Genomic DNA, 14,913 nt, shown 5'->3' with positions numbered 1-14,913 from the left:
TCTGAAAAAAGAAGTGAGAAAACATTAAGTTATTATTTAGTTAGAAAGCTAGTAAGCACACCAATTTCACATCCTAACATCAGACCTCTGCCTCCCTTTCTTTCTCGCTTCCTGATGAATCACAGTGGAGATCTGTGTGTGCCTGGCAGGGACAACTGCTTTCAGCACAAAATATAGTGTGCTTGTGATGACTAATGATTCATATCCAAGTTTTGCAACACAACCATTCCTGATGATAAAAGAAAAAAAATCACCGCTGTTTGATTAATAGTAGCATGTTTTTAGTCCTCTCCTTTCATTCTAAGACAGGGGTGTCAAACATAAGGCCTAGGGGCCAGAATTGGCCTGGCAAATACTTTAATCCAATCCACTGGTCCACATGATGGCTTTGGGAAATGTGAAGGAGGACAGAAATTTTATACTTTTAATTGCATTTTCATGCAATTAAAAATAAGACCCATGGCCATTTATGCTAAACCAAAGAAATAAAGTTATAGATGTTATAGATTTCTGTTAACAAAACAGAACAAAAAGTATAAAACCCAAAGAAATTAGGGGTTTCCACAATGAGGAGCTTGAAGCCACACTGAAAAAACACAGGAACTCAAACAAGAGATTTGAGGAGCGTTGCAGACACTTTGACAAAGCAAAAGGGGAAGACAGGATTACATATAGCCAAGGGAAAGACACAAATACAATGCAAGTCATTAAAAGCAGCTGAGCAGGATTAGGAGAACAGGAGGGAAGGCAGGAAGTCAAAATAGAATGAGATATAAGAGAAAACCGACCTTCAAATAAGAAAAATAAAATGAAAAAGGCAAAAAAAATGACTTACAAATATATGGCTACGTTCTACAGTTAAAGTGCGCATACATGTGTCTGAACTTTTTTGTCTTGTGTTTGAGTTATGGTGTCATTATAGTTCCAGTAATGTTCAGCTTTTGTTCTTGTGGAAGTATTTGACTTCTTGTTCCTGTTTGTTTATTCACTGTTCTAGTATTTATGTTTTCAAATGTGTCACTTCCTATTTTGAGTTTAGTATTTTTTCTCATTTTTCTAGTTACGTCATTGTTTTCCTGTCTATGGTCCTGGCTTTGTGTCTATCCACTCTGTTATCATGCTCTCTCGTTTCCCAGGTTCTGTTCTCAGACGAACCTCTGCTTTGTCCCTCCCATCAACGATGCAAACTGACGAAGCGAAGAAGAGACAGATGTTCCTCCAAAGATATTTATTGTGTTATGAAAAGTTAATGCAGGAACTTTTAGTTATCTTTTAGACTGAGATGTTATCTTTATGCAGTGCTGTCAACATAATGTTTGCACTTATCATAAAATAACTACTGATCTATGTGAGCCCCTTTCTATTGGTGTGAAGGATGGATGACTAACAATCTAACAAAAAAAGCAGATACACAGGAGAGCAACCAAAACATAAAACCTGAAACCCTGGCATCCCAAAGGAGGGGGGTGAGAAGAGAGCAGGCTATTTTAGGAGGAGAGAGGTGATGAGGGGTGCCTCTATTTGGAAACGGAGGTGGATGTTGGAGGTGGAAAATGAAAGAGGAAGGCCCGATGGGACATGGAAGTTTTTGTTGGTTGAATCATACGTCACAGCTTTAGTTAGAACACCTGATGCTGACGTGCAAACAGTGGCGCACACACACACACACACACACACACACACACACACACACACACACACACACACACACTGAACTGCTACAGACAAACAGAATATGGAGGGACAAAACTTAGAGGAACCTTTTGCATAACAACACAGAAAAAAGGAAAGACGATGAAAGAGTAACCAAAGTAAAGGAGGAGGACCAGGAGTAAAGCCAGAGAAAATACATTTCATTTTAGGGGCATTAAAGTTTCTTGAGTATAGGCACTTCTGAATCTTACAATCCATTTTTTGAGGGATTTTCTTTTAACTGAAATGAAGACACCACATGTGAAATGATCACATGTCATCATCATAACAACTAGAATTTATCAACTAGGATTTATACAAATTTTTCTGTTTAACTGTAACGTGTAGAAGCTGCTGGGACATTACTGAACTGCAGGGGGTGTTAGAGCTTTAAAACACGCACACACACACACACACACACACACACACACACACACAACCACACCCATATACACAAGAAAAAAAAACACACAGCATCCTCAGCTGCACCAAAGAATAAAACTCTCTCTCTTCTAAGTCCCTTTTAGTAAAGGATATAATAATTCATAAAAATATTTATTTACTCTGACTTACAGAAACCTGGTTAGAGCAGAATGATTATGTTAGTTTAAATGGATCACTATGAGTTATAGTAATAGTCCGAATCCACAAAACACAGGCCGAGGAGGGTGTGTGGCAGCAATCCTTCACTCCAGCTTGTTAATCAACCACAGGCCCTCTTATTTCCTGCTTCTAAATTCACATAAACCTAAGGGTTGTCATACTCATCCCTTAAAAACTTGGAAACATGGTGTCTAACCAGATGTTTATTCTGGATGGCATTACCTTGGCCTCCAGTAACACTGTGAGGAGTCTTGGGGTTGTTTATGACCAGGTCCTTCAATGCACATATTAAACAAATATGTAGGACTGCTTTCTCTAAAAATAGAAAAATCCTGTCTGACACCTCAGAACTACATCTGCATTTATTACTTCTAGGCTGGACTACTGTAATTCTTCATTATCAGGATGCCTTAAAAACTCCCTGAAAAGCTTTCAGATCATCCAAAATGCTGCAGCAAGAGTACTGACAAGGACTTGGCTTCTCTTCATTGGATCCCTGTTAAATCTAGAATCAAATTTTAAATCCTTCTCCTACAATGTCTTGAATAATTAAGCCCCATCTTATCTTAAAGACCTCATAGTACAGTATCACCCCAATAGAGTACTGCTCTCAGGCTGCAGGGTTACTTGTGGTCATTTATTTAAAGGTAGTATTGGAGGTGGGGTCTTCAGCTTTCAGGCCCCTCTTCTGTGGAACCAGCTCCCAGTTTTAATTCAGGAGACAGGCATTATCTCTACTTTTAAAATTAGGCTTAAAACTTTCCTTTTCAATAAAGCTTATAGTTAGGGCTGGATCAGGTGACCCTGAATCCTCCTCTTAGTTATGCTGCAATAGGTGTAGGGCTGCTGGGGGCTTCCCATGATGCACTGTGTTTCTTCTTCACTCACCTTTGGATGGATGTTTCCCACTGTTACCAAAGCACTTGCTCACAGGAGGTCATCTGATAGTTGGGGTTTTCTCTGTTTTCTTGTAGGTCTTAAACTTACAAAATAAAGCTCCTTGAGGCAACTGTTGTGATTAACAGTATATATAAAAGTACCATTGAATTGAATTGAAATTTCTCCTTTTCATTAGAGGTCATTAAAAATCTGAACCTGTTCTCTCCACAGCACTTTATATTTCCTTGCTTTTCTGCTGTTCTGTTATAACTGAAAGCGTGAACTGCATGTCTTAACATGAATGATTGATGATCGAAGGAATGGAAAACCGGATTTTTCAACCCTATGAACACTTGCTGTTAACCTCTGTGTAAGTAAGAGCTCATTTTAGCACAATGTCACTCAGTAGCTTTTAAAACAACAAATAAAATTGCAAAACTTTTAAATGTGGCATCCTTCTCATTTGGCATCAGTTGCACAAGTAACTGTAAGTAAATTTCACCTATACCCTACCTCCCTACAGCAGCATTGAACAGAGTCTGTGAGTCTGCCTTGTAAGGTGAGCTTAGTCTTTGAAATCAACATGTAAGTTGATCAGAGAACTAAAAATTTACTTTCACACTTGAGATTACATTTTTCACTTTTGCAGAGCACCTATAATTTGACTCAGCGCTGTGAAGAAAGTATAACATACTGGTACTATGTTAACCTCTGTTCACTTAAGCTTCATTTGTTTTAGTTACATTTATGTATCATTAAGCAACAATGTAAACCTTGTGTAAAATACAATAAAGTAGGTTTATTTAAGAGGTCACAACAACTACTGTGGGTTTAAAGCCAAAACTAGCTGTTTATTAAGACCTTTGATGAAACTTTAAAGGTCAATAAACATAATTTATAGATTGATTTCTTTGCATTGGATGTGTTGTTACTGACATCTGCTGAGAATTTCATGTCAAAAACACCTTTAGAAATACTTTTGGTGATGTGTTCAATACTTGCTTTATCCACTGTATAATTTTATACCAGTGTCCATTAATTGTAACGTTTGCATCATAAATAGTCTTGTTATATTACAGTTCAGTTTTATTTTGCTATTGTATATTGTATTATTGTATTTCAAATTTATGTTGGTAAACTTTGTAACTTTGTCACAATCAAAAAAAAAATCCTGCTTGCTCCATTTCATAAGCTGAAAATTTCGTAATATGTTTTTAATCAATCATTAAACTGATTTTTGTAATAATTTTTAAAAAAGGATCTACATTTGGGATCCCCCAAAAATTATTTTAATACAAAACATCTCTAAGAAACTATGACCACCTTGACCTCTGGTTGTGTCATGTTGAACACTGGGCAGATGGACCCAAAGGTTTGACATTTCAACAGAGCTGAATGGTATTTTATTTAACCAATAGAAATTTTACACACATGCGTCCTTGTCTCCACTGTTCTCCATCCTTCAATCTGGGTACAAAATGCTGAAGGATGGCGTATTTCCTTAAATGCAAGTTGAGAGCAGAGGAGCAGAGCAGCTTTAATGCGGGATGAATCCTTACCTTCAGCATATAAGAGAGGCGGCACGCATAAAAACCATTAAACAACTAATTTTATGTCTTTAATGTTTTGTCAAGGGTGGGCAGGTAGGACACAGATGTAGGTCTCTCAAACAAGAATGAACCTTTGTTGTATTTTCTCTAGTTCTTTTTACAGGTTTCCACTTATTGCTGTGTGCTGTTTGTGTCTCTCTTTCATTCATTTCCTGTTATTTACACAATAACTTGTTGGTTTGTGCTTTCTCTCTTTGATGTTAGTTCAATTCACTTCAATTCATTTTTATTTATATAGCGCCAAATCACAACAACAGTCGCCTCAAGGCGCTTTATGTTGTACAGTATATCCTATAATAATAGATACAGAGAAAAACCTAACAATCAGCGCAGATAAATTCTGTAATTAAAGCTAGTTTTTGTAATTTGATGCTTTCATCCAGGATCAAGTCCACTTTAACTTTAAAATTTTTGAACGTCTGTTTCATGCTTTTATCACAACATGTGTGGACTACTGTAACACTCTCTATTTCGGCCTTACCAAAGCTTTCCTTCCTTGCTGCTTCACACTCCACTGCAAACCGTTCCAGTGCGAGCTGGAGGCCTTCACCCGATGAAGCCAACAGAACCACATCATCCGCGAAAAGCAGAGATCAGATTCTGAGGCCACCGAAGTGAAAGCCCTCCGCCACTTGGCTGCGCCTAGAAATCCTGTCCATAAAAATTATGAACAGAATCGTTTACTATGCGTTTCTAAAACATTTAATGGATCAGCTCCACCATAAATATCTGAGCTGCTGACTCCATATGTTCCCTTAAGGTTGCTGAGGTCCATAGACCAACTGAAAACCAGGGGCGATCGATTTTCAGTTATTGCCCCCAAACTGTGAAATGACCGTGTTACGATTCCCTAATCATTTCCTGGTTTTAGGTGACAGAAGGAGACATGTGGCCTGGTCAAAACACAGAGAGCTGCACTCTAAAAGATCTTTAAATATAGTAAACATACCTTGTGTGCCACAGACTGCTCCCAAACACGAGGGGGCAAATAATACCTCTAAAACACTTAAGTTGGCTTTATTAAACGTTAGATCTTTAGCTGGGAAAACATTTTTAATTAATGATTTAATCACTGAGCACAGCCTTTTTCATGTTTTTAACTGAAACTTGGTTGGACCAAAGTAATAGTGGAGCTGTTCTAATCGAGACGACCCCTCCTAACTACAGTTTTATCAGTGAGGCCAGGGTGAGCAGGAGAGGAGGAGGGGTTGCTGTCTTATTTAATGAATCATTTCAATGTAAGCAGCTATCTCCTGGAAGTTTTCAGTCTTTTGAATATGTGGCTTTACAGCTGAAGGCCCCATCCAAAGTTGTGTTTCTTAATGTTTACAGGCCTCCCAAATACTGCACAGACTTTTTTAATGACCTCAGTGAACTGCTGTCTGTGATCTGTGTTGATTTCGACTGTGTAATTATTGTTGGGGATTTTAACATCCATGTGGACAACCCTCAGGACAAAGGGACTAAAGACCTGAGTAACACTCTGGGCAACTTTGGGCTGACTCAGCATGTAACAGAGGACACACTCTTGACCTACTGATCTCCAAGGGCCTGAGCACTTCAAAGGTTACTGTGTCTGATGTGAGCCTGTCTGATCATTACTGTGTATTCTTTGAAGGCAAAATTTCAGCACACACAAATATGTCAACAGCAGTGATCACAAAACGGTGTATAACTGAATACAGTAGTGAGATCTTTAACCAGGTCTTCCCATTAACACCTGGCCTGTCCAGAGGTTCAGTCAATGAGCTCGTCAATAGCTTCAATGCTAAAATGTTAAATGTAATGGACACTATTGCTCCCATTAAGGTGAAGGTTATCTCTGGAAGGAAAAAGTCTCCCTGGAGAAACTCCACACTGGTGAAAAATGAAAAAAGAGAGTGTAGGAAAGCTGAGCGCAGATGGAGAAAAACAAACCTCCAGGTTCATTATGACATCTATAAAGAGAAACTTCACAATTATAATTTACAACTGAGGAGTGCAAGGAGGTCCTACTTCTCTGACATCATCACTAAAAACAGTCATAATGCTCGGGTCTTATTTTCTACAGTTGACAGACTAACAAACCCTCCTGTGTCAGTGGCAGCTGAACTTCATTCGACCATGGCCTGCAATGACTTTGCTGAATTCTTCACAGAAAAAATCCAAAAGATTGGACAAGCAGTTGGTACATCAACAGCAGATTCAGGATATGTACTGTGTCCACCGAAAAACTGTTTAAACACCATCGAACAGTTTCACCCTATTAACAGCAAAGACCTGGAGGACATCTTAGGTCAACTGAACTCCTCCTCTTGCTGTTTAAATGTCCTGCCAACAAGTTTTTTCAAAAAGGTCTCAAAGACTTTGTAGTCAGACCTGTTACAGATCATCAACTGTTCTTTAATATGTTGGTAAATAGACTTTGGTGAACTAGGTCTACAGATGGGTTATATATAAAACATATAAAATTCCCTCTTTTTTAAGTGTCTTTATAACTTTGTGATATTGTACTTACATTATAACCAATGCGGTCCTTTTTGTCAAATTAAAATATGTTTGCAGAACTATTGTTATATTTGTTGCAATTTCTGCTGTTGCCTTGGCCAGATTACTCTTAAAAAAGACATTTGTAATGTCAATGATATTTTTTTTTAAACTCAATAAATAAAGGATATATAAAAGTCACTGGCAAAAAACTAACTACCTTCTTACAGGAATGTTGTTTGTGACTCAAGATGACTCGATATCATTCATGAGGGATACATGTGAAACATGTTTCACACATTATAGTAAAATGCCGCCATTCACCCGGACCATGACAGTCTTATCATGAATTAATGCTTCAATTTGAAATTTGACCGTATTATTGGTATTCACAGATTATGCACCACAGGCTTTCAATGTTGCAGCAATTAAGCCATTACTTAAAAAGCCCTTATTTGATCCACCTTTCTTAGCTGAATACAGACCAGACCAGTTGGATGATTATCTATAAAGGAAAAAGTTCATTTGAAGACTTTTATTTCCCTTTTTCAAAAAGGTCTCAAAGACTTTGTAGTCAGACCTGTTACAGATCGTCAACTGTTCTTTAACGTCAGATGTGCTTCCAGAATCACTAAAAACTGCTGTAATTAAACCTATACTGAAAAAGGACAATCTTGACAAGACACAAATGAACAACTACAGGCCGATCTCAGATCTCCCATTTTTAAGTAAGATCATTGAAAAAGCAGTTTCTCAACAGCTCAATTACTTCTTGACACAGAATAACTGCTATGATGCCTTCCAGTCAGGTTTTAGAAAGAACCACAGCACTGAAACCGCTCTGACCAAAGTGTTTAATGACATATGTCTGAATACAGACAGTGGAAAAATGTCAGTCTTAGTTTTACTGGATCTCAGTGCAGCATTTGATACAGTTGACCACAACATATTACTCAAACGACTGGAGAACTGGGCAGGTCTTTCAGGAACTGTACTAAACTGGTTCAAAACATACTTAGAAAACGGGAAATACTTTGTATCAATAGGTAACTTCACATCTGAGCAGACAAGTATCACATGTGGAGATCCCCAAGGTTCCATCTTGGGACCCCTTCTGTTTAACATTTACATGCTCCCACTGGCACAGATTATAAAGAACACCAAAATAAACTATCATAGTTATGCAGATGACACGCAAATATATATCACAATGTCACCAGGAGACCGAGGCCCTGTACAGGCTCTTGGTAAATGCATTGAGGAAATTAATGACTGGTTGTGCCACAATTTTCTCCATCTAAACAAAAACAAAACTGAAGTAATAGTCTTTGGTGCCAAAGAAAAACGATTACAGGTCACCAGAGAACTTCAATCTATACACCTAAAAACCACAAACCAGGCGAGAAATTTGGGTGTAGTGATGGATGCAGACCTAAACTTAGAAAAACACATTAAGACAATAACAAAATCAGCTTACTATCACCTCAAGAATATTTCAAGGATAAAAGATCTGATGTCTCAACAGGACCTGGAAAAACTAGTCCATGCATTCATCTTTAGTAGGCTTGATTACTGTAACAGCATCTTTACAGGTCTGCCTAAAAAATCAGTCAGACAACTACAGCTCATTCAGAACTCTGCTGCTCGAGTCCTCACTAAGACCAAAAAAGTGGACCACATCAGTCCAGCTCTGAGGTCTTTACACTGGCTGCCTGTCCGTCAGAGGATAGACTTTAAAGTTCTGATGCTGGTCTATAAAGCTCTGAATGGTTTAGGACCGAAATACATCAGTGACCTCCTGACCCAGTATGAACCTTCCAGATCCCTCAGGTCATCTGGATCCGGTCTTTTATCAGTTCCCAGAGTCAGAACCAGACACGGAGAAGCTGCATTCAGCTTTTATGCTCCATATATCTGGAACAAACTCCCAGAAAGCCTCAGATCAGCTGAAACACTCAGTTTAATTAAATCCAGGTTGAAGACTCACCTGTTCTCAGCTGCATTTAAATAAAGCACCAAATCCGCACTTAAGCTTCAATTTCAAAACTTACATTTTAACTACTGATTTTTTTAATCAATTTTAAATCATCATCTCTCTAAACCACTTTGAATCACCTTGTTGTTGAATTGTGCTATATAAATAAACTTGCCTTGCCTTTTAATACGTGCCTTTAAACTAATTTTTATTCCTTCTTAACTTTGATTTATTATATATTCATTCATCCATTATTATATTCATTATTGTTGTTGTTTCACTGATTTGTTGTGTAGTGTTTTGGTGCTTTGTACAGCACTTTGGCAAAGTTCTGTGCTTAATAAATGAAATAGGATTGAATGTTGTATTTCTTGTCAGTAGGATCAGCCACTGTACCTGTGTTAATGAAAAACATATGTCAACATATTCAGTGAGAAGGACACGCATTCAAACGCAACTGAAAACACAACCTCCTTGGTAGCAGATATCATTCTACCTGTGATAACAAGGAAATAAAGGGTATTTCCTTTTAATGTGGCCTATGTAGGGAGAGAAACAAAGCAATACCCTCTGAAGGTGCAAACCTCCACCAAATCATTTAATATACCTGACATACTTTTCAGCATGATTAATCTTTATTATTAGCTCCGCCCGGGAGGTTATGTTTTTGGTAGCAATTACATACATTCCTGCAAGCATGTCATTCTGTCTGTACACATGACAGCTCAAAATGTTTGAATGAATTCTGGTAAAACTTTCTGGGAGTGTAGAGTGGGGTCATGTTTGCAATCCATTAAAATCTGGCTGACATCCACCACGGTCTTCAAGATCAACTTTAAGATTTTTTGTCTGTAAATTGACAGAAAGCGTTATAATTTTGAAACTCGTGTTCTTACTAATGTGATGTGTCAACATACAGGAAGTACCACATATAGATTTAACCTCCTAGGACCTGGCGTCCACATATGTGGACATCACATTTTGGGTTATTTAGACCAAAATACTCAATTTTGCTCTACAAGGGCCTGATATCCACTTACGAGAACATTATACTGCTACTGTTCTATCAAAATTTTAAATGAATATCCTCATATGTGGCTCTCATTGTTCTTAAAAACAAAAATAAGGTAAAAAAAAATCTGGTAATTCTTTGTTTTTACATTCATTGGGCCCCAATGTGACCAAATATCAAAGAGAAATTAAAAATGCATGCCGTGGAAGAGTTCGGGTCTTAGGAGGTTAAAGTATCATGCCACATTTGACCGCTGACCTCTCTTTCAAGTTCAGTCAATTGATCTGAAGGTCAAAGAGATAATAAATCTATGTATGTAGATCTATTTAAAACTCTGACTTACTGCTATTGTTTGTATTGACAAAATATAGGCATATAGAGAATGATGTATGGGGATTTAAAATATCACAATATAGTTTGCATACGAATATCATGTCACATTTGACCTATGAACTGCCTAGTTAGTCAGAAAAATAGGGTTTTTCAATATTACATAAAAAAACTCAACTTTTTCATATAGTTCCAATCCAGTACCATTGATATATCCATTACCTACTCCTTCATAATGTTTGTGGGTAACACTTTATAATATAGCCCATGATTAAGTAGTCTAACTATAATTCTAATAATTATACGGTAAGTAAATTTATGTAATGTGTACCTTTTTGCTGCTTGCCTTTTTTTATATATCTTTATTTAATAATCATTATGTTGATGTGCGTGATGGATGGTTTATTATTTCAATGTAAAACTGTAACATTTATTTTACTAATATAAATGTGGTAAAAACTATTCTTCCTTTCTTAAAACTTAAAAAGAAAAATAAATACCATCCTGGTGTGGAGGTGCTGTTGTATGTTTGTTTTAAACTTAGATAACCTTAAAGTTTGATTGCTTTTATGAATTTAAATGTTATTCTAATGTTTGATTTTTTTTTTTTTTTTTATTGTGTGGGTGTGGTACCTGATGTGTTTTTGGCTCATGAAGTGGGTCCTGCCCGATTGTCAGCTAGGACTGGCTGCAGTCCCACTGAACTCCTGGCTGGATAAACAGTTTAAAAACAAACGATTATTTCAGACATTCATTTCTCACATATGGTCAATTCTGCTCATTTTGGTTATCCAAACACTTGACACTTCTGGTTTTGTCAATCCCTAATGAGAAAGTGAAACGATTTCTTTAAACAAAAAATAAACTCATCTATGAAAAAGTGATATTTTTTTAATAAAAGCTCAGTACAATAGCACCAGCAAACTCTTGTTTAATGTATTTTTTCACCTAAAATATAAAATATTTGTTAAATTCTAATTTATACCTAATTTTTCTTCAAACGTCAGAGCATTTATACTGATAACCTAAGAATGAACTGTATGATGATCATTTGTTATTTTATATGTTTTTGTTCATGAGTAAATTTGAATATGCAAACATGCAAAACCACAGTTATTTAATACTTGCATTTAAATTTACATTTATTTTATTTCATTTGGAGTTTTTTCATTTTATATTTTATGTTATTTAAATATTCATTTTGTATTTTGTTTTATTCAATTATATATTATTCTATTTGATATATTTAATATGGATAAATAGTATACATTACTTACCTTTGGATAATTAGTTGTTATGACTTAATTAATTAATAACAAATAATAATTGGTGTTGCGTTTTATGTGTTTTTTCCTTTAGCTGTTGTAACAGAATAATTTGAACAAACGTGTCCAGATGTAGCTAGACCTTTAGTGACCTTAACTCAAGTCTCGATGGAATTACACAAAATTTAAAAAACAGAAATACACACACTTAAGTCAGAAAACTTCTATTATTGATTTTGACCAAGAAATCACCTCAAAACAGCACACACAAATGTATATTTATGTTTACCTTAAAATGAGTCAGAGGAGCCTACCTGACTAAAAAAGAAGAGAAGTGAAATTGCTGCACGTATTCAGACTTTATTGTTCATTTGAGACACAAACTCCTATGTAACCACCAAAACTAATCAAACAAACTCTGCATGTCAATATTGTTCTGTGTACATTTGCTATTCAAATCATGCTTGTCTGAGCTTACAGAGGGAATAACAAATGGCCAATGAAGGTGCTGTGGTTGTTGACATTATCATAAATCCAGGTGTTTGCACGGAGCCTCATGTACACCTGGTCTCCTGCAGCCAGCTGCAGAGTCATGCCATTGGTGGCTGTCTCATAGCGATTTCCAGCAACATGGTTGTACACTGTCACCATCTGCTCTCCATTCTTCATCAGACGCAGCCCCATCGGTCTAGTTGTTATATTAGCACCAGAGAAGCTGAAGTAATAAACTCCTCTGACCGGAGCAGTGAAAATACCTGGAGATGATGGACACAGTTACAGCTTATATAACATCAAGAATCACAATAGCAGTTGAGAAATGCAGCACTTATCTAACAAATAAACCCATAAATGTAAGAATACGTATAATTATGTTAAGTTTACCTGTTGCAGGGTTGTAAGAACCTGAGTTAAAGAAGACATATTTGTAAGTCAGTGTGATCTCTGCATTCATTGGTCCAGTATTTCCAACATTGCCGATAGATGCTCCAAATGCCACACGGCTGCCTGGAGTTGCATGAAAATATGGGATTATTTGTTTGGTTTGACAACAACAAAACCTGAACCTGTATCAGTACACTGATAAAGATCTATACATGTCAGAATAAAAACTTCCAGCTGTGTTGTTCTTACCTTGGATTGATGATTTCAGATCTGCCAGCTGTTCCTCAGCATTATTCAGCTTGGCTTCTAGTTGTCGTAATATTAGGAAAAGTTGTTCATTTGTCCCAGCACAGAGTTGAGGTGTCTCAACAAGGGAGCCTTCACTTTCAGATGCTTTGCCTGCTTGGCCATCCAGCTGAGGGAAGGCAGCTGCACACAGAAAGAAGAGGCATAAGGTTAAGACTGCGGTCTTCATCTTTTCAGAATTTCTCTTCATCTGTGTTAGTTCCCCCCACAAGGCTCTAGATATATATCACATATATATATATATATATTCCCTATTTTTTTCCTTTCCGATAGGCAAGCTCAAAGAAAACTCAGAGGCAGTAATTATCTGGAATGTGATTGAGACGAGATAACCTGTAGAAACATGTTGTAAACTGTTTGGTTGATGTTAAATTCTCAGTTCTTTGATCTTTGGGCTGAAGGAAGGACACCACTCGGTGTATAAATGCTCAATCAATAATCTCTTCATTCCATACACTTCTCATTATTCCAAACAACACCTTTGAGCATAAACCATCCGGAGGGGAGATGAGCGCGGGAGGGTGTCCGCCTGATCTCGACGTGTCTGAGCATTTCTCACATTCTTATAGCTTCAGCCCCCCTCCACCTAGTCATAAAACCTAAGCATCCACATTCTTTCTCTCTCTCGGTGAGTTATGACCTGCCTAAGTTATGCAGTATGTTCTGTTCTTTTCTAATCAGACAAATAAGGCCATGAAAACAATATTTCTTATAACTCGGCAGTATAATGCATCATAAAACAATTTCATACATTCACAATAAATCAGCAGTCTAATGTAATACAAATCAGTCTAATAAATCTAATAGTTATCACCTTTTTCTAAGTCAGGAGAATAATGCAAACTAAAACTACATAATGATTTCACAATCTTTAATTAGGGGTATACCGTGGCATAAGATAATATAATAATCTCACAATGTGCTTGGGAAAAGAGAACATTTTATTGCATAAAACTGTGCTAAGGTGATTTAGTGAATACCTGCTCTGACAGCTGATTGTACCATTTGGTCTCTACATACATCCTGATGAGTTCAAATCAAACACATAGTGAATAGTGTCAGACTTTAGCTTCTTGGTCTTGTGACCCACCAGTTCACCTAACTCACCTGACTAACAGGTAGAATTTTTCATTTCAGTGGAGCTTGGGGCCGGCTATACCTGGGGCAAGAGGGGGTAATGCCTCCCACTTAAGTCAAACTTTTAGAAGTTGAGAAAGAAAATAATAGATTACCCACAAACTGAATATGGACAAGATTTACTACAGTAGCTGAAAAATCAGCTGGAAAAGGCACAAATGAGATGATAGATTTCACGTCTCATTCGCTCTTTGCCTCCGTGCTCTGTTTGTGTGCAGGTTCACACAGCACCCGGCAGAGAACTCCCATTCCCCCTCCCCCCAGCTAAACATCCATGCGACGCATCTTGCCACCGCCTTCAAGTTGGACTCAAGTTTATAAAGAACCCATGTCAAAGTATTGTGGTCAAGTTAAATCCAATTTATTAACCTACCTCTGAGATGAAGTACAGCTGCGAACTGCTGAGTGGGGCCACCTTGTGTTGTACCTCGTTCCTCTCCTTCAGGGAACAGAAGTTATAGACATAACTATTCGTTCCCTTTCAGTCGATTCACTCGGTACAACACATAATTATGGGACATAATTATGGGAAATTATGGGACATATATACATATATACACACCCTGCTGTATATATCTGTATATATATAATTGGACCACCACCACCTTAGTATGCGGTTGACCCAGCAGAAAGGACAGTATGAGCCACTGAAGGTGCTGTAACGTCCAACCGATAAAACCGCACAAAAGTGTGTGGTGATGCCCAATTAGCTGCTGCACAAATATCAGCTACAGGCACCCCTTTAAAAAGAGCCCA

General features: G+C 37.3%; 1 protein-coding gene across 1 annotated transcript; it reads right to left on the bottom strand.

Annotated features, from left to right (window-relative positions):
• Positions 1-12,282: 12,282 nt before the first annotated feature.
• Positions 12,283-13,189, bottom strand: LOC146367560 (complement C1q-like protein 2). The gene is made up of 3 exons (XM_084911218.1): positions 12,964-13,189; positions 12,715-12,837; positions 12,283-12,587 (listed from the first exon to the last, which is right to left on the bottom strand). Exons 1-3 carry the CDS (start codon positions 13,187-13,189, stop codon positions 12,307-12,309), a joined length of 630 nt encoding a protein of 209 aa, XP_084767344.1. The 3' UTR covers positions 12,283-12,306.
• Between the last annotated feature and the right edge of the window lie 1,724 nt (positions 13,190-14,913).

The sequence above is a fragment of the Perissodus microlepis genome, chromosome 18 (assembly GCF_051167445.1).
Source record: "Perissodus microlepis isolate ML-2025 ecotype Zambia chromosome 18, ASM5116744v1, whole genome shotgun sequence".
In the NCBI taxonomy this organism is placed as follows: Eukaryota; Metazoa; Chordata; class Actinopteri; order Cichliformes; family Cichlidae; genus Perissodus; species Perissodus microlepis.
Note: the sequence above shows the minus strand (reverse complement) of the source record. Positions and strands in the feature narration are given on the sequence as shown.